Source organism: Schistocerca piceifrons, chromosome 8, assembly GCF_021461385.2.
Source record: "Schistocerca piceifrons isolate TAMUIC-IGC-003096 chromosome 8, iqSchPice1.1, whole genome shotgun sequence".
Taxonomy (NCBI): Eukaryota; Metazoa; Arthropoda; class Insecta; order Orthoptera; family Acrididae; genus Schistocerca; species Schistocerca piceifrons.
Window position 1 is genome coordinate 23,009,411 of NC_060145.1, and position 24,609 is coordinate 23,034,019.

General features: G+C 44.5%; 1 protein-coding gene across 3 annotated transcripts in view; it reads left to right on the forward strand.

Annotated features, from left to right (window-relative positions):
* LOC124712504 (acetyl-CoA carboxylase) overlaps positions 1–24,609 on the forward strand; it is a 433,982-nt gene that overhangs the window by 134,395 nt on the left and 274,978 nt on the right. For all 3 annotated transcript variants that reach the window (XM_047242805.1, XM_047242803.1, XM_047242804.1), the window contains exon 2: positions 16,465–16,693. In XM_047242805.1, the coding sequence (XP_047098761.1) occupies positions 16,473–16,693 (221 nt within the window). In that variant the 5' untranslated portion in view covers positions 16,465–16,472. The remainder of the gene's footprint in view (positions 1–16,464; positions 16,694–24,609) is intronic.

Consider the following 24,609-nt stretch of genomic DNA (forward strand, 5'->3'; position numbering starts at 1 on the left):
ACTGACTGTAACGATCTCCTAGCGAACACATTGCGATGCCAAATCCAAATCTTCTAGTGATGGAATATTTTAAACTATAGAAAATTTGAACGTGAAGGCTAGATAGGGATGTGAACTCTGCCCCTCGCGATTACGCGACTATTGCAACTAAACGCTCATGTCAGGCATCTGTAGAAGTAACACGAGCCAGCGTTAATCATTTTATACACGCATGAAAACGAAGCCATCAGCCGTCCACATATGAAGAAAAGTTACATTTAGAAAATCTGTCGTTACTTTATGCCCATCGAACGAGGTATGTTCCACGTTCTAACCAGTGATCTCTCTGTAGTGCTGTTGGTCACAAATTAACTGTTTCCTCATTTTCGTTAACGTTTCTCCCAGTAAGCTCGACGAAGTCAACGGCTTGCAGTACGAGTCAAATTTCAAATATCCTGTGTCATGCAGAGCAAAGTGGTTAATATGTTCCTTTACATTTTAAACGTGGAAAAAAGAAATTGCTGAAGAGTACGGGAATCAACGAGTAATTCACTGCATTTGTTGCTTTTACAGTTTCGTTTACAATTACTTCATAGATCTTCTACAAATAATAATAATGCATAATAATGGAAAATGGAATTGAAGTCCCATGCTTCTTGACAGAGCATAGAGCAACGATGCGGGAGACCCGCACCGACGTACCAGGCAAGGTCCTACTGGAGGTGGTTAGTCGTTGCCTTCCTCCGACCGTAACGGGGATGAATGATGATGATGAAGGTGACACAACACCATCCAGTCATCTCGGGGCAGGTGAAAATACCTGACCCCGCCGGGAATCGAACCCGGGACCCGCGCTCGGGAAGTGAGAATGCTAAAGCTATTAGTATACTCTTGTAAAAGCTATTATTGCCAAGAAGTGTAGTAGATACACGAGGCTGACAAAGGGCTAAATGTTAGTTATAATTTACGTTGAAATTGCCTTGTAAATCGTTGTTCGTGTTATGGTCTTCAGTCCAAAGACTGGTCTGATACAGCTCTCCATGTTACTCTATCCTGTGCAAGTCTCTTCATGTTCGAGTAACTGCTGCAACCTACGCCCTTCTGAATCTGCTCGGGGGACTATTTTACCTCCGAAATATTTTACCCAAGATAATATCATCCTTTAACCATACAGTAGCCCTACATGCCCTCGAGAAAAAATTACGGCTGTAGTTTCCCCTTGCTTTCAGCCGTTCGCAGTACCAGCACAGCAAGGCCGGTTTGGTTGATGTTAAAAGGCCAGCTCAGACAATCATCCAGACTCTTGTCCCTCTTCAAGAGCTACACGTTTATCCCTCCACTGTGGTTGCACCCATGGCACCGGTATCTGTACCCCTGAGGCACGCAAGCCTCGCATCGGCCATGGCATTTTAATTTATCACTTTTTTACTACTAACTCTCTTAGCAACACATCTTGCTGACAGTATCCACATTACTGTTGAATGTCCCTATCTTTCAAAGGCGTATAGTTCGGGAGATGTGACATAATCTGAGAAGCGTGAAAAACTAGCTTTCTCTTAAAATGAAGCGCAAATTACCCAGTATTTGACGCTGGGAGCGCTTAGTGACTTCCAACAAATCTTAAACATAATTTCAAACCTGTTCTAAACTTTTTCTCGTTTATCTGCCTAAGAGTCAGATATTTAACACATGAACTCATTTGTAAAGTAATCACATATATGAAGCTGTTTTCGAATCTTTACGGGAGCTGGTTTGCTGGTCACTTTCCTGAAACAGTAAGGTGCAGTTCTCAGTAAGACAGGAAAAAAACCTTTCAAAACTTCAGAGCGCTATTAAGTGCAAAAAATTTCTGATTCATTAACAGAGTGCGAGAAATGAGTTTTCTAACTGCGAAATCGCTGACAGCAAGTCTTTTAATATTTATTTAAATCCTGTCTTTGTTATGAAATGGAAATTTTAATTAAAAGTATTGAATAAATTTTTAATAAAAATAACAGTTTTAATTACTAATCACAAGACAATATTTGATGCAGACAAGCAAAATATTTCATTGTGAAATGAAAAAATAATATGTTGGTCGGTAATACAGTTCAGCCTCTGGAAATAAAATATTTTTTCTATTTCATATTTCAGATTTTTGCACTTAAAATTAAGTCATTGTGAATATTCGCATTTTCACGCAATTTGTAATTAAATTATAAATATTTTGTTTTTATTAAAAATTATGATTCAATTCTTGTTAATTAACATTTCCTTTTCGTAATAAATGTAGAATTTTAAAGAAGCAGAAGAAAATGATTATTAGCTGAGGCCTACTTACTGTTTATTTTATTTGGCGTTTTTTCGAGTTCCCATTTATAACGTAAAATTCCGAAATCCAAAAGTTTGTGGATATACTTATCTTGTAGCCATTTGTTGTCTAGGGATGCAGGTCAATGTTTGTTTGTGGTGATCGTATAGTGTTATTAAGAACAAACATTTCAAATAGGCTTGGTTCGTTATGGTTTTCTTCATAAACAACCAAGGATCGGTGCACTGAACGACTGATGCATCTCTGCCTCAGTGAGTCAGGTTTGCCATCTTGACCGCAGGCAGAAACTGCATCCCCATTTTGGAAACATACGCACATCTGTGACCTGCTAAAGCGTCTACTAAGTCTCTCACCACAACAACCGCCCACGCAAGTGATACAGCGAAAAATACCTCCCCTGCCCCTGCCCCTGCCCCTGCCCCTGCCCCCTCCAACAACCTTTTTTCGACTGAGGCTTAGGCTTTTGTTCTGGAGGTTAATGGCGTCATTCCCGTGGCATCAGACAATGCCTACGCTCGCATTTACGACACGTCTTATGACTAAGTATCATGTAATTTTATGTTGACGGTTAATAATGCAGATAGTTCATTGCATCCAGTTGGCATTGTAAGTCCCTCAAATTGGCGGTTCTAGTCTAATGCAAATTGTATCTTTAATACCCTGATTGAACTCGACTTGATAGGGGTGAAAAGGGTTAAAATATACAAAAATCACTAGAAAAGTGACAAAATAAAAATCTAACAACGTTTTCATGATATACTTCAAACGATTCTGTTTGACGAGAGGATTACAAAACAGGAATTAGGTTTCGCTGATGCAAAGTGTTATGATGATAATTATTACTTTAGAACTGTGCAAACTCAACTAAACAAACAATTTTTTTTTCTTGTCGCACATGTTTCCCCATTATTATTTGCAGGGCTCTTCAGTATGATTAAACTATTTTGCTTTACATTTTGGACTTTACATATTGAAGTTATAAAAAGTTCTGGCATTTTCTGCTTATCTATGATGTAGTGATAATATAAATTTGTACTAACAAATTTCATAGATTCTGTTCAGTGTTGTTGTTCTGCTTACTGCAGTAAGGAATTTCGTTCTTACAGCACTAGAAAGCGAACATTTGTTTACTTTTATTTAATGAAATTATGCGCTTTGTTACCTTTGAGCTAGAACGTCGAAGAATGGAGAATGATGAATGCCGGAGACGTAAACTCGTCCAGGCGCAGCCACGTCCTCCACCTTCCATCAGCTGTAGTGTCTGTGGCCGCCTGTTCCACGCTAGGATTGGACTGCTGGGCCATCGACGACGCTTCCAGGCCTGAACCGTGCCAAGCGAAATCTCAGGAGAGAAATGAAAACTCGGATAAGAGTATCAGCCGACGACGACGAAATGAAATTACATTTTCGCGGGGACATGTATCTCAACTTTACTTTCAATAAAGATAGAAGGTGTGGTAATGAATTAAAATTTGTATCACGGCTGGGACTTGAACCCAGGCCTCATATTTACCAGGCAGATTGCAAACCACTACACCACGGTCGCATTCTGGCTACAACAACTGCACGGACTGTACTACTACAATGCCCGCCCTGACACGCTTGATATTATGTTTTGTATAGTGTTGGTATTTCCAATTGGTGAATTACAAACTGTTCAATGTGTCTTCGTGATAGCGATAAGTGATATGTGTGTCTATTTAAACATGGTTGATGTATTGTTTTGACGTGGTATTAAGTAAGCATTATGATTTTTTTTATTGCTTGGTACCGCCTTAGGAAAATATACCCAGTCACTGACATTCAAACCCTGTAAGAATGAAGAAAATCGAGGACGGGCAGTTTGCAGGGCTCCTTCGTCAGATTTATTGAAATAATCCTCAGGAACTGTATATAATTCATGGACGAAAGAGATTGCATGAAAGACACATTGGAGCAATTCATGACTATTGTCCATCAGTCTTTGACTGTTATCGAGTTTAAGGAAAGGAAGACGTAGAAAACATTTAAACAAGAGCTGCACAATTCTTCACGCCTGTATTTAGTCAGTGAGATTGTGAGCCCTCAACAAACTGCTGTGGAAGACGGTACCAGGAGAACGCCCATGTTCCAAAACGAGTCAACACACGCCTCACGTAACGGCCACGACGCTAAAATTAGAGAAATTAGGAGTCACACAGACCGGCAGTCGGTCTTCTCGTAAACACCCGCGAATCAATACTCTGCCGGCTGAGTGCAGATGACATCAGCATGGGAGCACAGTGCGTGGAATTCTTCTGCCATTCGTCGTTCTGCCACCCTACTCAGTCATCGTCCATCATACTCTAAATCAAGCGTGTCCTCGCTAATTTCATGACTTCGGCCATTTCCGAGTCAGTTGCAGACTGTGGTGCAAGGTATCCGACGAGGTGTAAAGCAGACAGTAATTTGTCGTTTGTCTGTTTACACGGGCAATGCTCTTACTAACTGAGCTATCCAAGCACGACTGACGATCTGCTTTCACAGCCTGAGTTCTGCCAGTATGTCTCTCTCCCACTTTTCAAACTTCTCTCTTGCTCTCGTGTTGGACTGTAACTCCCGGTAGAAAGGATATATGGAGAAGTGGCTTAGTTACAGCCTGTGAGTTGCTTGCAGAAAGCATCCTTTAACTCTGTAACAGAATGGAAGATTCATTATAGAACAAATGCGATAGGAGGAGCTGATGTGTCTTGCAGTATTGCTATTATTCTGTATAGATTTAAGTTCACATATATTTATGGCGGCTGTGAAGTGTTTTCAAGGCGCAAAAACTATTTTTGTCTAGTTACGAATGCTCTTTAAATGAGTGAAATGGTGATACTGTCGTTGAGGTTCGCAATGTATCGTTTTTCAGAAACATCTGGATAACGTCTTCATTTGAGGACGGACACAACTTCATTCAGACCGCTGTAATCAACTTTTCATTACCCCATTTTGTAATTTTTATTTCACAGCAGGAGTAAAACTATTGTGGACGATTAATTCCTTGTACCAATCTGATACATTTCCCGGTTGTTCTTGTGAACCTATTTATTTTTTCAGGTGTTACTCTGTCCTTGTGGGAGTTCGCTAAATGATCTTCCATTCACAGCACAAAAGGAACTGTTTCTCAATTACTTCAGCTGACTAATGAAGCGAGCACCATTCTTCACTGAAAATTTTGTGGACACTGTCGTGGACAGCAGAACTGACAGTGTAAACATAAACGTAACGAAGCCGAAAACACGCTCTTCGGGTGTTATTAGGGATCGATAACCTCGTTTCTTGATGTGCAGATGTGAAGTTAAATGTGTTTTTATTGACTGGACAGCCTGTGAGTGAATTTGTGTGTCGTCTCTAATGCAACAAAACCATTGCTGTTCTCCAATTGCAGTAGGTGAAACACGTGAGTAACAAGGGCAGGCCACGACGTTGGCATCACGGATTTACTTCAAACTTTGTACACCTTTAGTAGGCCATTAACGTAACATAATGGGCAAGTATTAAGATGCACTACTCTGGCAGTTCCGAGAAAATCGCAATAGTAGTTTTACGCGACTATTAGTAACTGTCGTATCTGTGCGAAGGTGCCGGGCATAAGAAGTCAGGTGGTCAGCATTCGCGCTTTGCAAGAGGATCGTGGACGAGGCGACGGTTCGAATCGTCATCAAATTTATTATCTGCAGTAGCCGAAGAACAGAGTCCCTTTCATTTCTGTGGTGCACGTGTAAATTCTGTGATATTCAAGAAATTTGCACCTACGCTACCCGTTCTTGGGACATTAGCAACGTCTCACCGCTGCACGTGTGACGGATTTCGCAAATCACGACAGGTGTACATTTTCAGGAAAACTCTATGCGTTTCGTTCTTTACTTGTCGACATTTATAAATATGTTTCTTCTAACAATTAAATTTAATTAAAAATAGTAAGTAGTCAAATAACATTAAATTCACTAAAACTTCAGACAAATAAACGTGGTTTCTTTTAATTATATTATCTCTCAAATGTGATCTAAAACAATATGATCAATGATGGAAAAAATATAGCTTAAAAATTGTTTGAGCGGAAGTCGAACAGTCGCCTCATACACGTTCGTTTTACGGAGCTCGAACGCTAACCATTTGGCCAATATGAGCTCTAACGCCTAGCATCTACGCACAGATAGATAAACCACATAACAGACGCTCAAAATTTGTCTTGCGATTTTCTCGGAGTGCTAGAGTAGTGCACCTTACTGGTAGCACATTATGTTGTTTTAATGGCCTACTAAAGGTATACAAAGTTTGAAGTAAATCTGTAATCCCAACGTCGTGGCATCCCCTTGTAAGTCAGCGTTACAGATTGCAATAGATATGGTAAACTTGGTAAGAAAATTCTTTAATTTTCCTATTAATTTTAGAAACTCTTTCGGGCATATGGTACGAAATTGCTTGGCAGTGATTCCCACTATCTTTATGAAACTTGCCGGCCGGAGTGGCCGAGCGGTTCTAGGCGCTACAGTCTGGAACCGCGCGACCACTACGGTCGCAGGTTCGAATCCTGCCTCGGGCATGGATGTGTGTGATGTCCTTAGGTTAGTTAGGTTTAAGTAGTTCTAAGTTCTTGGGGACTGATCACCTCAGAAGTTAAGTCCCATAGTGCTCAGAGCCATTTGAACCATTTTTTATGAAACTTAATTAAGCGTACCAAATTCGACCTGTTTTGGCTTAGTGAAATGTGTGTTTAGCCTGTCACTTTTGTTGTTCACGACGGTCACCGTGAGTTTTTCAGTGAACAGTGAACAGTGAAGAGTGGTGCTCACTTCATTAGCCAGGGAAATTCATTCACGCGCAACTGCTACACAAAGGTTGATTAATATTCAACACTTCCGACCTGCAGCGCGTCGTTTTGAAACACTTCTGTTTAGACACGCTTTCTGGAAAAAAAATTTTCACTGTCGGGTACTACAAAAAATTGCCGGTTCTAAGAAATTGTGAAGTTCTGTTTGTAATCTGGCGATGTTGTAGCTCGTATTATTGTTATATTCTGTCCTTATTGCGTCCATGTCATTTCCGTAAAACGTACTTTCCCGTTGCCTGTATCGATTACGATCGATAGTTTTCACTAGTCTATATTCCGCTCACCTTGTCGAGCGTTACTGTTTGCAATGTGTAATACGGCGGAGGAATTTACATTGCCTGCTTCTAGGGAAAAGACGAACCACAAAGCACTTAAGTTTTGTCAAAAATGTGGGAATTTACGGCTTCCCGTGTTCAGCGTGTAAGCTTCGAGCTACGCTATTTCATGATAAACCAACTGCATTTTAATAGCTTGAAAGTGAGTTAAAACATCCGTCACCTGTCAGATGATTTTATTAATATTGAACCATGCGGTCAAGGCTTTAATCCTGACCTCTAAGTAGTCATGGTCTAAATTTCATCCGCGGCATTTACGTTGATATCCATATGTCTGTCACTGTTGTGTAACAAGAAGACTAACTGTTTCTCATCGCTAGATACAGCCAGACAAACAGTTATTTCACTTCAGACTTTCACTTTCATAACCTAATTTCATACGAATGTCAGGTTTTTTTCTCTCGTTTTACGGTCATGGCAGACTGAAATAACTCTAGAAATAATATACAATTAGAATTTTAGTTTTAATGCAGCTCTAGGAATATTACAGTGTTTTTGTTTACAGTAATTATGTGTAAAATACTCCGCGGGCAACAGCAGAAATGCCTGGCATAGAAATACCTATTTTCATTGCCTTAACCAGGTTGTTAGATAGAAACATTCTTTATCCACGCATCTCTCCTCTTCCTTTAACACTTTTAGTTAAACATCATTGCAGATTCATACATTCCATTGGTCATTATCCATTATAATACGACACAAGCGTATAAATGCCTGTACAGTATCACACTTAACACTTTCATCTCTACACTGCATCTATACTATACCAGCCATCTTTCGGTACCTCTCGTACCGTTATCTTTTCCCTCTTCACTCTTCCATTCGCGAATGGTACTGCGAAGAATGGCTCTCAGTATATCACAGTATTAACACTAATTTCTCGGATTTTCCTATTGTGGTTATTTCGCAAGACGTATTTGGGGGAAGGTAACAGGTTGCCGGCACTTCCCAGAACATACTGTGTCGGAATTTCAATAGTAAACCACTGTGATGGACAACGCGTCTCTCTCAGCGTCTGCTACCGGACTTCGTTGAGCGTCTCCGCCTACATGTATATCACTACCCTGCAATTGACACTAAGTGCTACGCAGAAGGTTCATCGAATGACTTTCAGTCTGAAGCTTCCTGGTAGGTTAAAAACTGCGGGACCCGATATCGAAGCTGGGACCTTTGCCTTTTGCAGGTCAGTACTCGCCAAACTGAGCCACCCGACGACGGCTCACAGCTTTACTTCCAGCGGTGCCTCATCTACTGTACGTTCCTAGTTGCCAGCGACAGGGAAAGATATCGGGCTCTACTCCCGCTCCGGCGCACACCTTTCATATGCCAGGAAGCTTCATTTGGCGCTCACTCCGCAGCAGAGTGAATATTCGTTCTGAAAATAGTTCCCCAGGCTGTGGCTAAGCCATGTCTCCGCAGTTTCCATTCTTCCAGGAGTGCTATTACCGCAAGTTTCGGAGGAGAACATCTGTGAAGCTTGCAAGGAAAGAGATCGGGTATTGGCGGAAGCAAATCTGTGTTGGCGGGTCGTCAGTCGAGTTCGGGTAGCTCAGTCGGCAGAACATTTGGCAGTGAAAGACAATGGTTCCCGGTCGAGTTCCGGTCTGGGGCACAGTTTTAATCTGTCAAGAAGTTTTATAACAGCACACACTTCGCAACACAGTGATTTTTTTTAACACTTTCGTACAATTTCTCTACCGCTCCACTCTACAATAGCACGTGGGAAAAAGAATAGTTAAACCTGTCTGTGCGAGCTTCGATTTCCCTTATTTTATTATGATGATCACTTTTCCTCTAAGTAGGTGAGAGTCAATAACATATGCTATAAGAAAAACAAAAACCGAACACCATGAAGGTATTATCCGAATGTGACGGAAATCTGTAGATGTGATGTACATTTACAGACAAACATCCGGCCTCAGTTGGAAATAGGACTCACCAGTGACGCCAATTCTACTCCAGGCAGTGAGATTCTGGGCCGAAGATGAGTCGTGCCGGACAGCAGTGGGATACCAACCTGACCGTCCGGACAGCAGTGGGATACCAACCTGACCGTCCGGACAGCAGTGGGACACCAACCTGACTGCCCGGACAGCAGTGGGACACCAACCTGACTGCCCGGACAGCAGTGGGACACCAACCTGACCGGCCGGACAGCAGTGGGACACCAACCTGACCGGCCGGACAGCAGTGGGACACCAACCTGACCGGCCGGACAGCAGTGGGACACCAACCTGACCGGCCGGACAGCAGTGGGACACCAACCTGACCGGCCGGACAGCAGTGGGACACCAACCTGACCGGCCGGACAGCAGTGGGACACCAACCTGACCGGCCGGACAGCAGTGGGACACCAACCTGACCGGCCGGACAGCAGTGGGACACCAACCTGACCGGCCGGACAGCAGTGGGACACCAACCTGACCGTCACCTGCAATAGTGTCCGACGATCAGGAGTGATGGTCTGGATGCCATTTCTTTCCGTAGCAGGACCCGTTTGTTTGTCATCCGCGGCACTCTCACAGAACAACGGTAGGTCGACGATATTCTGCGCCCCGTTTTGTTGCCCTTCACGGCTAGCCATCCTGGGGGTACACTTCAGCGAGATAATGTCCGTCCGCATAGGGCGAGAGTTTCTACTGCATGTCTTCGTGCTTGCCAAACCCTACCGTAGCTGTCAGGGTCGCCGCATCTCTCCCCTGTTGAGAATGTTTGGAGCAGTGTGGGCTGGGCTTTCTAACCAGCTCGCCGATTGGACAGAATTTGGCACGATATCCCTTACGAAGACATCTAACAACTATCAGTCAATGGCACGCCGACTAAGTGCTTACGTAAGGGCCAGAGGTGAACCAACGCGTTATTGACTTGCTTCATTTGTGTACATCTCTCTCCTGAATAAATCATCTAATTTTTCTGAAATTTTAATCATTTGTTTGCCCTTACAAGTATATCACATCTACACTACTGGCCATTAAAATTGCTACAATACGAAGATGACGTGCTACACACGCGAAATTTAATCAACAGGATCCTGTGATATGCAAATGATTAGCTTTTCAGAGCATTCACACAACGTTGGCGCCGGTGGTGACACCTACAACGTGCTGACATGAGGAAAGTTTCCAACTGATTTCTCATACACAAACAGCAAGCAGTTGACCGGTGTTGCCTGGTGAAACGTTGTTGTGATGCCTCGTGTAAGGAGGAGAAATGCGTACCGTCACGTTTCCGACTTTGATAAAGGTCGGATTGTAGCCTATCGCGATGGCGGTTTATCTTATCGCGACACTGCTACTCGCATTGGTCGAGATCCAATGAGTGTTAGCAGAATATGGAATCGGTGGGTTCAGGAGGGTAATACGGAACGCCGTGCTGGATCCCAAAGGCCTCGTATCACTAGCAGTCGAGATGACAGGCATCTTACCCGCTTGGCTGCAACGGATCGTGCAGCCACGTCTCGATCCCTGAGTCAACAGATGGGGACGTTTGCAAGACAACAACCATTTGCACGAACAGTTCGACGACGTTTGCAGTAGCACGGAGTATCAGCTCGGAGACCGTGGCTGCCGTTACCCTTGACGCTGCATCACAGACAGGAGCGCCTGCGATGCTGTACTCGACGACGAACCTGGGTGCACGAATGGCAAAACGTCATTTTTTCGGATGAATCCAGGTTCTGTTTACACCACCATGACGGTCGCATCCGTGTTTGGCGACATCGCGGTGAACGCACATTGGAAGCGTGTATTCGTCATCGCCATACTGGCGTATCACCCGGCGTGATAGTATGGGGTGCTATTGGTTACACGTCTCGGTCACCTCTTGTTCGCATTGACGGCACTTTGAACAGCGGACGTTACATTTCAGATGTGTTACGACCCGTGGCTCTACCATTCATTCGATCCCTGCGAAACCCTACAATTCAGCATGATAATGCAAGACCGCATGTTGCAGGTCCTGCACGGGCTTCTCTGGATACAGAAAATGTTCGACTGCTGCCCTGGCCAGCACATTCTCCAGATCTCTCACCAATTGAAAAGGTCTGGTCAATGGTGGCCGAGCAACTGGCTCGTCACAATACACCAGTCACTACTCTTGATGAACTGTGGTATCATGTTGAAGCTGCATGGGCAGCTGTAGCTGTACACGCCATCCAAGCTCTGTTTGACTCAATGTCCAGGCGTAACAAGGCCGTTATTACGGCCAGAGGTGGTTGTTCTGGGTACTGATTTCTCAGGATCTATGCACCCAAATTGCGTGAAAATGTGATTACATGTCAGTTCTAGTATAGTATATTTGTCCAATGAATACCCGTTTATCATCTGCATTTCTTATTGGTGTAGCAATTTTAATGGCCAGTAGTGTATTATCTTCAAATAATGTAAGAAGTGTGCTCAGATTACCTTCTTAATGTAGTTTAGGAACAGCAGAGGGCCTAAAGCATTTCCTTGCGGAACGGCAGATATCACTTCTGTTTTTCTCGATGATTTTCCGCCGATTCTGACAGGGAATCGCTAATACAGTCGCCAACTGAAGCGATGCTCCATAGGCGCGCAGTTTGATTGTGTCTCTTGTGAGGAACGGTGTCAAGTGACTTCTGGAAATCTGGAAACATGGAATCAGTTGGAGATCCCTTGCTGATAGCACTCATGACTGTGTGCGAATAAAAGAGCTAGTTGTGTTTCACGGGAACGATATCTTCTGAATCCATGCTACGTGTCAATAAATCGTTTTCTTCGACGTAATTCATAACATTCAGACACAGCGTATGTTCCAAAATCCTACAGCAAATCAACGTAGTGATACGAGTCTGTAAGTCAGCTGATTACTCCTATTTCCTTTCCTGAGTGTTGGTGTGAAATATTGAGCCAAGCTGCTGCCTCTACAGCCGGAGATACTTAACTGTAGAAAGGTGCAAAGTGCCAAATTTATGAACTGAAGTTATTACAAACGAACTGTCTGTAGTGCAATGTTTTAATTATTGATTCCTCAAACTTTTCCATGTTACAAATGAGAATATGTTATCGTATATTAGTGGTGGTTTCATGACGCAAACAGAAACACTTATGAAAGGTGCTAAATGCCATCGAATTATTCTAGGTGCTGTGTTCTTAGTCACTCTCTACAGATCGGTATATAATAGTCTTTATATTCATTCTTTTCCGGGTAAGGAATCATAGCCTTTAAATCTTTCTTCTTTTCATCTGTAATTGAATCGATTGAGGAAATAGATTCAAAGGTAGCAGATTGAATGTTTCATGCGGGTTTCCCTTTTTTTTTTGAGCACATTCACCTTACGGATCCTTTCCATGTCGGTGTAACATTCCCTTATTGCTACAAGTGCTACATCTGTTGAATGATATGTGACGCTGACAGCCTTCGAAATGTTCAGCTTTTTTGTGGAGAGTATCTCGGCTGCTACACCTTGAATATTAAAAAAAATTGGAAGTATTCATAGACATTACTTTGAAAGGTCTAACAACTTTTGCTTCCTCGACCATTTTGCATAGGTCGTTGGGTACAAATGCCTTCGTCACCGACTTCCTTCTCTCTGTCAGGGCAAACTCAGAGTCGCGGGGGAGGAAGCTGTGCCCACTAACAAGAAACCGTCGTTCTGGTCGTGTGAACAACGCATTTGCCACCAGAAAAAGAAATACCATCATTCAATTTTTGTTTTGTGAAGCACAGTTGTCACTCCAAACAGTAAGGTTTTTCTTCGTTGTTCCCCCGGTGTTTAACACTTTCCCAATGCATGACGCGATTTCATTTCCACCCCCACCAGCGATATTCTCATCCCACATGCACATGCAAGACTGAAGAGTGTTACTTACAGATACTGCCACGTTGTAACAAGATAAGTGGCGGCGATATAACACGTTGGAGTGCGTTAGAGTGGACACAAATATAACCTGCTGCATATCAGTCGATATGCAGCAAAGTGAAACAAACAGAACTGAATGGCACACTGCACCATTCTTATGAAATCAGCAGGCAACTTTAGCTGCCATCTAGTGGTGGCAAATGTACCCACTTGCAATTTTCGGTCGACATGGCACTTTTCGTATGTAATCTTCCTCGGTATCCTGAACCTTTCAAACCACTTATCACATTTTTCATGAAGTTGGCATTTAACACCTTTCTACAGTTAAGTCTCCAGTTGCGAAAGGGTTGCTGGTGCAGCATTTTGTGCACGAACTGACCTCTCGATTACGTCCCATAAATGTTCGATGGATTTCATGTCGGACGATCTGGATGGCCAAATCATTCGCTCGAAATGTTCGGTGTGTTCTTCAAACTAATTGCTTACAATTATGGCCCGGTGATATAGCACCTTGTCATCCGTAAAAATTCCGTCGTTGTTTGCGAACATGAGGACCGTGAATGGCTGCAAATGGTGTCCAAGTAGCCCAACATAACCATTTCCAGCCAATGATCGGTTCACATCATTACGGAGCCACCACCAGGTTGCACAGTACCTTGTTAACAACTTGGGTCCATGGCTTCGCGGGATCTGCGCCATAATCGAACCACACCGTCAGCTGAAATTGGGACTCATCCGAGCAGGCCACGGTTTTCCAGTCGTCCAGGGTCCAACCGACACGGTCACGAGTCCACGAGAGGCGCTGCAGGGGATGCCGTGCTGTTAGCAAAGGCACTCGCGTCGGTCGTCTCTTGCAATAGCCCATTAAAGCCAAATTTCGATGCACTGTCCCAAAGGATACGTTCGTCATACGTCCTACATTCATTTCTGCGGTTATCTCACTCAGAGTTCCTTGTCTGTTAGCTCTGACAACTCTACCTAAACGCCGCTATTCTCGGTTTTTAAGTGTAGGCCATCGGCCACTGCGTTGTCCGTGGGGAGACGTTCTACCTGAAATTTGGTATTCTCCGCACACTCTTGAAACTGAGGACCTCGGAGTATTGAATTCCCGAAAGATTTCCGAAATGGGATGTCCCATGCGTGTAGCTCCAACTACCATTCCGCGTTGGAAGTCTGTTAATTGCGTTAATCACGTCGAAAACCTTTTTACGCGAGTCACCAGAGTACAAATGCACTGCCTATTTATTCCATTTTTTTTTAAACGGAGGTGGAGCCCCTCCACGCCCACACCGGCATTATGGCCAACTCAATAGGTCTACTGCCATCTCTGCATAAGGGCCAGTTTTCACTAATGTGAGGTGTCGCAGGATGTGGGTACTGCGATGTTTGCGTACGTCTGGTTAAGGTTAACCATTAATCATCTGGAGATAGATCGGGTCGAAGTCGAACGAAGGGTAGCGGTTTGAAGGGGAGAAGAAGAAAAGGGCCAAGGCAAGTGCCAAGGGAAAGAAAACCTCTGCGATAGTTACGTCGGGTGGTAAGAGCAGTAGCGGATGTCTTGTTGCCTGCTATAGGTCGTGCAAGGGAAGGCTTTGTTAATAATGGGTATCATGCATGTCGATACCTTTGACGTTGTGCGGTTTTGTTGCTCGGAGGCTGCCGCTGGGTGCCGGTGTTGGGCTCTCGTTCAGCGTCAGCGACCTGCAACAGTTAGGTTTATCATCATTTTTGTGTCAGATAGGTCATATATCGGATGCACAGTGTAGGGTGATGTTGGCGGTTTGTTTGTGCGTCAGTGGGCGAGCTCGTCGGTTTCCCTGCTGTGGCCTGTTGGTCGGCTCTAGTAGCAGCTGGTAACTACCAGTCAGTGTTGCTGATATGCAGGGGCTTGCCGACGTTTGTTGCTTGTTAGTGTATGTTAGTTTACCACAGGTGGCTATGCCCTAGCTAGTAGTGTCTTTGGCCTCTTGTGCTTCCACCTATGGTTGTGATCGTAGTTTCCCAGAGTGAGGATGAAAGGATTGTTCGAGTGTCTCGAGTTCCTGTATAGTCGTGTGGCGTGTTTTTTTAATACTTCCTTGAGGGTATCAAGGCGGTATTCATGGTGAAGATCCACGGTGCGTGTGTAGCGTGGGGCGTTGCTAATGCTTCGTAGCGCTTTGTACTGTATGATCTGCAGACGGCGCAGTCGTGTAGGAGCTGCGTATCCCCAGACGGGAGCTGCGTACGTCATCAAAGGTCTAATCAGTGTCATGTATATGGACCTCGACACCCTCCTATTCAGTGTAGTGTGCTTTCCCTGTTGAGCATTGGGTAGAGGTGTTTGAGCCTCCGCGTGCGCTCTGTTGGCAACGTACTCGATGTGCTCGTCCCCCCCCCCCCCCCCCCCATGTAAGTTTCCGGTCCAGCCAGACACCTAGGTATCTGACTTTCTCTCGGAAACGTATTGGGCGTGTGTGTAGTGTTATCGGTCTACTGTGTTGATGTTTGCGCAGTAGTTGCGGTCTACGCGTGAACAGAACTGCTTTGCACTTGTCGACCTTTACTTTAATACGCCATCGCTCCAGCCAAGGCTCAGCTGTTCTGAGTGCTGTCTGTATTCGTGAACTAATGTTCGACGGTTTCCAATCTTGCGCAAGGATGGCGGTGTCATACGCGTAGATGGCTAACGTCGTGTTTTGTGTTGCTGGGAAGTCGTTAATGTACAGGTTGAACAAGATGGGCCCTAGGATGCTTCCTTGGGGTACTCCAGCTTGCATACCATGTTGTGTCGATTGTTTATCCTGCACGTTAGTGTTGAAACATCTGTTTGTGAGATCTGAGTGTATGAGACGTACGAGTCCGTCCGGGAAACCAGCTTCGCTTAGTTTGCGTACGAGTCCGTTGTGCCAGAGGCGGTCGAAAGCCTTTTCGATGTCCAGGAACACGGCCCCTGTGGCTTTGTTCATGTTGTAGCCGTGTGTTACATGTGTACGCCATATTACCGCCATCTCTTCATGTGCGTAACGTAATCCCAAGACTTTTGTCACCTCAGTGGGGGCGTTGTGGTATACGCCAGCTGCGACGAGTAGCAGATTGAGACAAGACAGTTGCTCCTGCAGAAGGGGGGGAACGGACAGACGTCGGACGTGGCAGTACGCTTAAAAAAAGTTAAAGATGGGTGTTGTTTTGGGTGTTGCAGCAAAGGTGATGTCTGGCGAGAAGCCGAGCTTCACGGTGGGCGATGAGGAGGAGACGGCGCCGGCGGACGACGACGCGCAGACCGACGCCACCGGCGGCGGCGCCACCGGCGAGGAGGCGGACCAGTTTCCGCAGCAGTCGGCCCGCCCAGGCGCGGGGGCGGGCGCTGGGGCGGGGGCGGCCGGCCCCCTGCTGCTGCTGGGGCTCACCGAGCGCCGCAAGAGGCTCAGGTCAGTACCGGCCCGTCCACAGGCCTGACACGTCGTCACTAGACAGCTGCCTCTTTTCCACTGTTCCGGGGTCTACGGAAGCGTCCGATCCCACCCGTCAGCTTTGACCCGTGACGTAAGGCTATTGTGGTGTGAGACGTCACGACGGCGCGGAATTTAGTTTGTGAGAGTGGCGTGTTTGTAGGAGTCGTTTTGATGCGATCGGTGGTGCTCTCTGGTGGTATGTTAGGTGACGTTTTTAGTTTAGTTTCCGCGTGTGGCGTCGTGTGTGAATTTTGGTAAACTGCTTTTTTTATGTCTTTAGCAAGTATGGATATGACTGACAGGGTCATCGGTTTTCGGTTGTCGGCCATGATGGGGGGCAGCAGCTATGATGGAGGACAGTGCATTGTCTCTAATAAAATTTCTTCAACTATTCGTATTTTTGGATAAAATCGTGAAGTGTTCAGTATGTCGTGAAGAAATGGGGCTTACTTAAAGTTCCGGCGTCTCGGACCAGGGACGGCTGTATGTGGAGATGTCTTGATAACAGGTCAAGGGAAGTGTTTGATCCCAATGTGTGGCTATGAATGTTGCTATTGGTATTGGGAGATGTTTTTGAGCTATATAGGTCAAGGGAAGTGTTAGGTCCTAATTTATGGGATCGGGAGCTGCTGTTGAGCTATATAGGTCAAGGAAAGTGTCCGATTCCAGATGATATTTTGTTTAGTGGTATTTGGGGATTTTTGTGATGTCTGTTTTTTTCGTCATTTTGCGTCGTTTTGTATGGGGGTGGGTGTCTAAATTTGTTTATATTTAGTTTGTCCCCACCCAAAAACCCCCTATTTCCCGCGCTTGCCCCCTTAGTGTCATTAGGCTTTTTGTGGAACGTGTGTGTGTTTTTTGATGTATTTTCGTCCTCATAATGTGTGCGTAACGACTTAATATGCGCCATATTGGAATTGTGGTTTATGGTCGTTTCCGCCATATTTGTGACGTCATGAGTCAAAGCAGACTGGCGGGATCGGACGCTTCCGTATTTCCCTGTTCCGACTGGTTTGATGCGGCCCTCCACGATTTTCTCTCCTGCGCCACTCTCTTAGTCTCAGAATACCACCTGTACACAAGACCTCATTTATTTGTTGGATATTTTCCATCCCTTTCTTTCTCTATAGTTGTTAACTAATACAACTTCCTCAGGCGCCATGGAACCAATTCCCTGATCTCGTAACACGTGTCCTATCATTATGTCTCTTCTTCTTGTGAGTGTCGTCTACACGTTCCTCTTTGTTGTGCGGCACGGTGTTGAGTTCTTAGATTTACTTCGGGAGGGAGCTGCTTGGATGCTATAACACACACAAAATATTAGGTCACCTTATTGTAAGTTGCCAACGGCCTTGCCGGAGTGGGGCTTTCGTCAGGTCACCGAAGTTGAGCGCTATCGGGTTTGGCTATCACTCTGATGGGTGACCGTCCGGGTGTGACGATCGCTGTTTGCAAGCGGGGTGCAGTCAGTCATTTTGAGTCCATCTGAGGAACTACTTCATAGACAAGATGGCGGCTCCGGTCGCGAAAACTGACAATGGCCGGGAGAGCGCTGTACTGACCACATACCCCTCCCTCCATATCTACATCCAGCGATGCCTATCGATTGAGGATGGCACGGCGGTCAGTCGGTACCGCTGGGTCTTCCGAGTCCTGTTCGGACGGAGTTTTTGTCATAACTTTGAAGCAATCCATTGCCATAGGAAAATTATGTGTACTGTTACTGTCTCTGAACACTAACGTATCACTTGATAACTGTTATGTATGAGGCGGAGCTGTGGGCCTCATGGAAAAAGGGTTACCCGGCTGAGTCACGCAATTTGACTCTTAGGCTGATCACGAGAGGTGGCCATTTTTGCACTTGCTGATTACGTAGGCTGGCTTGAGGATCAATGAACTATACTTGACGGGATGTATCTGGAAAATCTTAGGTGATTAGAAAGTTAGTAGACAGGAATACAATTAAATACTTAGCTTTAATTCAGGATCAGCGGTGAACGTCGATTTTGACTTTGTACAATAATATTTAAAAGTGCAGTTCTAGACTGGACTGCGAATACTTCTTTACAATTCTGATTGCTTCACACTTATAGATCAATTGTCAATGCATAAACTGTATATGTCGCCTGGCTAGGTCGTAGCTACTGACTTAGCTGAAGGCTTTGCTAACTAGCGTCTCTGCAAATGAGATCTCTGAAGCTATAACGAGTGAACCATTCGTATTAAAGTCGGCTGTAGAAGTGGCCAGTGCGCAAGCTTGTCTCGTAAGACCAGCCGAGTGGCATCGCTCGGTCTGCTAGCGTCGACAGTGGCGACTCGCGGGTCCGATGTGTACTGACGGACCGCGGCCGATTTGAAGCCTACAGGCTACAACCTAGCAAGCGTGGTGCCTTGCGGTGACACCACAACAACAGTACTAGATAGTAGTCTCTTCTCTCAATGTACAATCGTGTATAACTTTACTGCAGTGCTGTCTTTATTCTCGCACTACTGTACACGATCGATGGTGTCGTCTTCGGTGATGACTTCAGACGGGGCTAACCGGCACTCCATTCTGCTCCCTCGGCGACGTATGGAAACTCTTGAAGGCTTGTCTACGCCAACGTTTCTCTTTCGTCGTTGCTTCTGGCAGCGACTATGCTTACTTGGGGTTCCGTCGCGAGGTACCAACCTAGCATTGAGACCTTGTTCTTTGGACGGAGCCCGAAACAAGAATAACCAGTAGCTGAAATCGGAAAGCGGTCGCGAGACGCCCCTAGCTTTTTGTGTGGTGCGACCTTTGTTTGACCGCTAGATTTACGAAAGCGTTGTTAAGGGTTCGATCACAGCTAAATATCTGTGACAATCAACATTATAAATATGACTGGTGCTCGTTTCATTCGCAGCAATTTATGTTGTACTCTTAGGTTTCTACTTAACTACACCTTCGAAAATCGCGACATATTCCGAATAAACAGTGAAGTATTGGTGCCGTGTAAGACTATAAATACATTGCAGCAATTTAAGCTGTGATCCTAGGTTTCTGCCTATCCGCACCGTCGGAAATCGTCAGCAGTTTCATCTTTGGTTTTTTGATCAGACTGAAGCCACGAAATGGAAGAAACTCATTGCCGAGAGACCATGATCTTACATGCAAACAACATACAAAGTGTACAACTTTGCTTCCGCCGTTTTTTCCCCAACATTTGAGGCTTTCATGAAAAATATTGGTTACACACGTATCATTCAAAGTATTTTCCATCGCTGGCCATTACTGTCTCCCATCTTTCGGACAGTGTACGAATCTCGCGTCGAAAAAACTGTTCATTTTTTGAAGCGATCCAATTTGTCACTTCTTCATGAGATCGGAAGTGTTGGTCAGCCAGGCCATGCGCCATTGATCTTAACAGGTGATAGTCAGAGGGAGCAATGTCTGGAGAATACGGCGGGTGGGGTTGCACTTCTCATTTTAACTTTTCCAAGTACGTTTTAATCTCTTTTGCAACGTGGACTCGAGCGTTGTCGTGCTGCAAAATCACTTTATCGTGCCTCTCGCTGTATTCCGGCCGTTTGTCTTTTAATGCTCTGCTCAAACGCATTAATTGCGTTCGATAACGAGCACCTGTGATTGTTTAGCTTGATTTTAACACCTTATAGTACACGACGCCGAATTGGTCCCACCAAATGCAGAGCATGATCTTGGAGCCGTGAATATTCGGTTTGGCCGTCGACGTGGAAGCATGGTCGGGATATCCACATGATTTTTTGCGTTTAGGGCTATCTTAATGAACACATTTTTCGTCTCCGGTCACAATGCGATGCAGAAATCCCTTCTGTTTTTGCCTCTGAAGCAACTGTTCACAAACACACAAACGTCGTTCAAGGTCTCTTGGTTTCAGCTCACACGGGACCCAAGTTTCTTCTTTCTGAATCATGCCCATAGCCTTTAGACGTTTTGAAATGGCTTGCTGTGTCACTCCCACTAATCATGCCAATTCCTCTTGAGTTTGCCGCGAGTCTTCACTCAGCAATGTCTCCAGTTCTGCATCTTCGAAAACATTCTCTCTTCCACCACTATGCCGGTCTACGACGTTAAAATGACCGTTCTTGAAGCGTTGAAACCACTCACGACACGTTCGTTCTCTAATAGCGTTCTTACCATATGTACTTGAGAGCATTCGATGAAACTCAGCCATTGTTTTCTTCATATTGAAACAAGACAGTAACACCTCCCGCAAATGACGAGAATTACGCTCGTAAACTGACATTTTCAATCAAGAACAACTTTATGATGCAGACACAAATCGACTAATGTTTGAATGAGGTCATGTTGACCGAAGTCCAAGCTAACTGCCTGACGTCTGCGATCTGTTTCTTTCGACCGCTACTTACCGTTGTCGCCACCTATCGGCAAACGGCGGAAGCAACATTGTACACCTTGTAGAATATTGCAGAACATACCTCTCTTACATGAATAAAATAGTCACGGAATGTGTTACAAACGCGGGGATGGACAAAAGCACGCTCCGGGACGCGAAATTCCGTCCCTGTGCTCATCAACTGCATGTCTCTAGCCACAAGACCACAGCGATCGCTGTCCAGTTTCGCATTTCTTACCGTTCATATTTTACAGCCGAGGTGACATTAATTGACATTTGGTTATAACACGCCGTACGTAGAGTTATATGTTTGTGATAAATCTTCTTTGGCCTTTGCCTTGAAACGGCATACTGCCATTACACCCAAATTATACCCAAATACGACGAACCCATTATGACGTCACATACGTAGCGAGCAAGGGACGTTACGTGATCGGCATGCCAGATGCACGCCGTGGTTGTTGCGAAGCAATCCTATGGGCTCTCGCTACGATGAAATTCTATTGGTTATTCTTGTTTCGGGGCGAGCTCTTCTTAACCGTAAGTACTATACCACACTCTCCTCGCCGATTCTGCTGTCAACCTCCCCGTATCTTACCTTACCAGTCTATCTAATTTTCAACATCTTTGTACAGCACCACTTCTCAAAAGCTTAGATTCTCTTCTTTCCCAGTTTTCCCACAGTCCATTATTCATTTCCGTGCTGTGAGGTGCGTCAAAATGTTCTATGTTCAATACTAGGCCAGGAATGACTTTTATGTCGTCTTTCTTTCGTCCGCATTGTGTTGTTTTGCTTCTAGGATAGCATAATTCCTTCACTTCATTTACTTCATGCTCCTAAATTTTAATATTCAATCCATCGCTAATCTTATTTCGTTTTTCTTCAGTTTACACTCAATCCATAGTGTGTGCTCATTAGATTGTTCATTCCATTACACGGATTGTGCAATTTGTTATACCGAAGCCAAGGTAGCCCCTGAGAGCTGGCAACCCATATTACACCACAGAGGACGAGGTTGTCTATGCCCAAGGCGTACCAAAATGACCATGGTAAACAACGGCTATTTACATACAAGATAATGGAAACAGACATTCCGAGCACTACTTCCTGCAGAGGGAGCTCGAGTCACGGCCTGCAGGAAGTATCACTACGCCAAAACCTGATTGGCTGGACACAGCTATTTAGGGGCTAGAACCAACCCCGAAGTTCAGTTACTACCCGTCCTACTGTCGCAGAGGTTTTTTTCCCTTGGCGCTGGCCTTGGCACTTTTTTTTCCTCTGCTCTTACAACCGCTACCCTTCGATCGCTTTCGACCACTTCTATCTCCTGATGGACCATGTTAATGAGTAGTCTTACCCAGACGCATGGATAACATCACAGCCTGCATCCTGTGACGCCTTGATTCAAAACTAACATGCATACGGAGGTGACAGTAGAACTTTTGTGATGGTCACCACGTTGGTGCGGGCGTGGAGGGGCCCCATCCTTTGTGAAAAGTCCCGAAGTTCAGTTTACGCTGGATGCCGACCTTCTGTACTGCAAAAACGTTGAATATTACGTCTTCGTCTTTAAATTGGACTGTTACTAGTGGTGTGTGTGTGTGTGTGTGAATTAGAAGTGAACTTTTGTTTGCCTCAATTAGGAAACTTTTACTGGCATCGTTACTGTTACCTTTCGTTTGTTGTTCTGTCATCATCCTTGTGAACTTACATCAGTAAAAGTTGTGTTTGTGAAAAATTGCGAATTGTCAGTCACAACACAATTCTTCACATTCACTAGTTGTTCTTTTAGGTTGACGAATCCTATGTTACCGAACAATCTCCTTTACCTTCGCCTTTTCCAGTTTTTGTATGGGGGTCGGCATTGTTGTATGAGTTCTGGCACAGTTGGTGACAGCTGGTGGTCGGTTGCCCTTCCTAGCATTATATATATTACCGAAAAATAACTTTCATAGATCACGATTACAGAGTAGTGTCACGAATTGCCCGTAGAAGAATGAAAGACCGGTAGGGGCTGACCTCGAGGTAGATCAGTTTGAGTTACGCAGAAATGTAGGAACACGGGAGGCAATACTGACCTTACGGTTTATCTCAGAAAATAAAGAAAGGCAAGGCCATATTTTAGCACTGTACGGTTGGTCCCGACGGAGGTTCGAGTCCTCCCTCGGGCATGTGTGTGTGTGTGTGTGTGTGTGTGTGTGTGTGTGTGTGTGTGTGTGTGTGTGTGTCCTTAGGATAATTTAGGTTAAGTAGTGTGTAAGCTTAGGGACTGATGACCTTAGCAGTTAAGTCCCATAACATTTCACACACAGTTTAACATTTTTGAACATATTTTAGCATTCGTAGATTTATAGAAAACTTTTGACGATGTTGAAAGGAAAACAGTCTTTGGAATTCTAAAGTAATCACGAATAACATACAGAGAGCGAAAGGTTATCTATAATTTGAACAGAAACGAGTCTGCAGTTGTAACACTCAAAGGTGCATAAAAGGTATGCAATAGTTGAGAAGAGAAAGAGAGACGGTTATATAGTATATTCCATGTTAGCCAATCTGTACGTTGACGAAACAGTAAAGGAAATCTGGGAATTAAAGTTCAGGGGAAGAAATAAAAATGTTAATGCTTTCTGCTGACATCCTAACACTGACAGAGACACCAAATAACTTAAAAATGTTCAAATGTGTGTGAAATCTTATGGGACTTAACTGCTAAGGTCATCAGTCCCTAAGCTTACACACTACTTAAGCTAAATTATCCTAAGGACGAACACACACACCCATGCCCGAGGGAGGACTCGAACCTCCGCCGAGACCAGCACCAAATGACATAGAATATCAGTTGCAGTAAATGGAAAACAAACAAAGGATGACGGAGTTTGAGATTATTAAATCAGATAAACCTGAAGGAATTATATTAGAAAATTAGACACTAAAAAGTAGTTAAGATATGCTATTTGGGCGGAAAAATAACTGTCGATGGCCGTAGTAAAGAGAATACAAAATCAGATTTGCAAAAGTAAGAAAAGCGTTTATGAGAAAAATTATTTGTTAACACTGAATATAAATTTAACTGTTCGGAGGTCTTTTCTGACAGTACACTGAGGTGACAAAAGTCATGGGATACCTTCTACTGTCATGTCCGGCGTAGTACAGCAACTCGACGTGGCGTGCACTCAACAAGTCGTTGGAAGGCCCCTGGAGAGATATGGAGCAATACTCCTCTATTAAAAAAAGAAGAAAAAATAAGCAAACACCGCCCGAACAATAATTGCGAAAATATTGCCGATGCAGGCGTTTGTGCACGAACTGACTTGACGATTATGACCCATAGATGCTCGATGGGATTCATGTCGAGCGATCTGGGTGATCAAATCACTCGCTCGCACTGTCCAGAATGTTCTTCAAACCTGTCGCAAACAACTGTGGCCTGGTGATATGGCTCACTGGCATCCAAAAAAATTCCAGTGTTGTGTGGGAACAAAAGGTTTCCAAGTACCTGAAAGTAACCATTTCCAGTCAGTGATCGGTTCAGT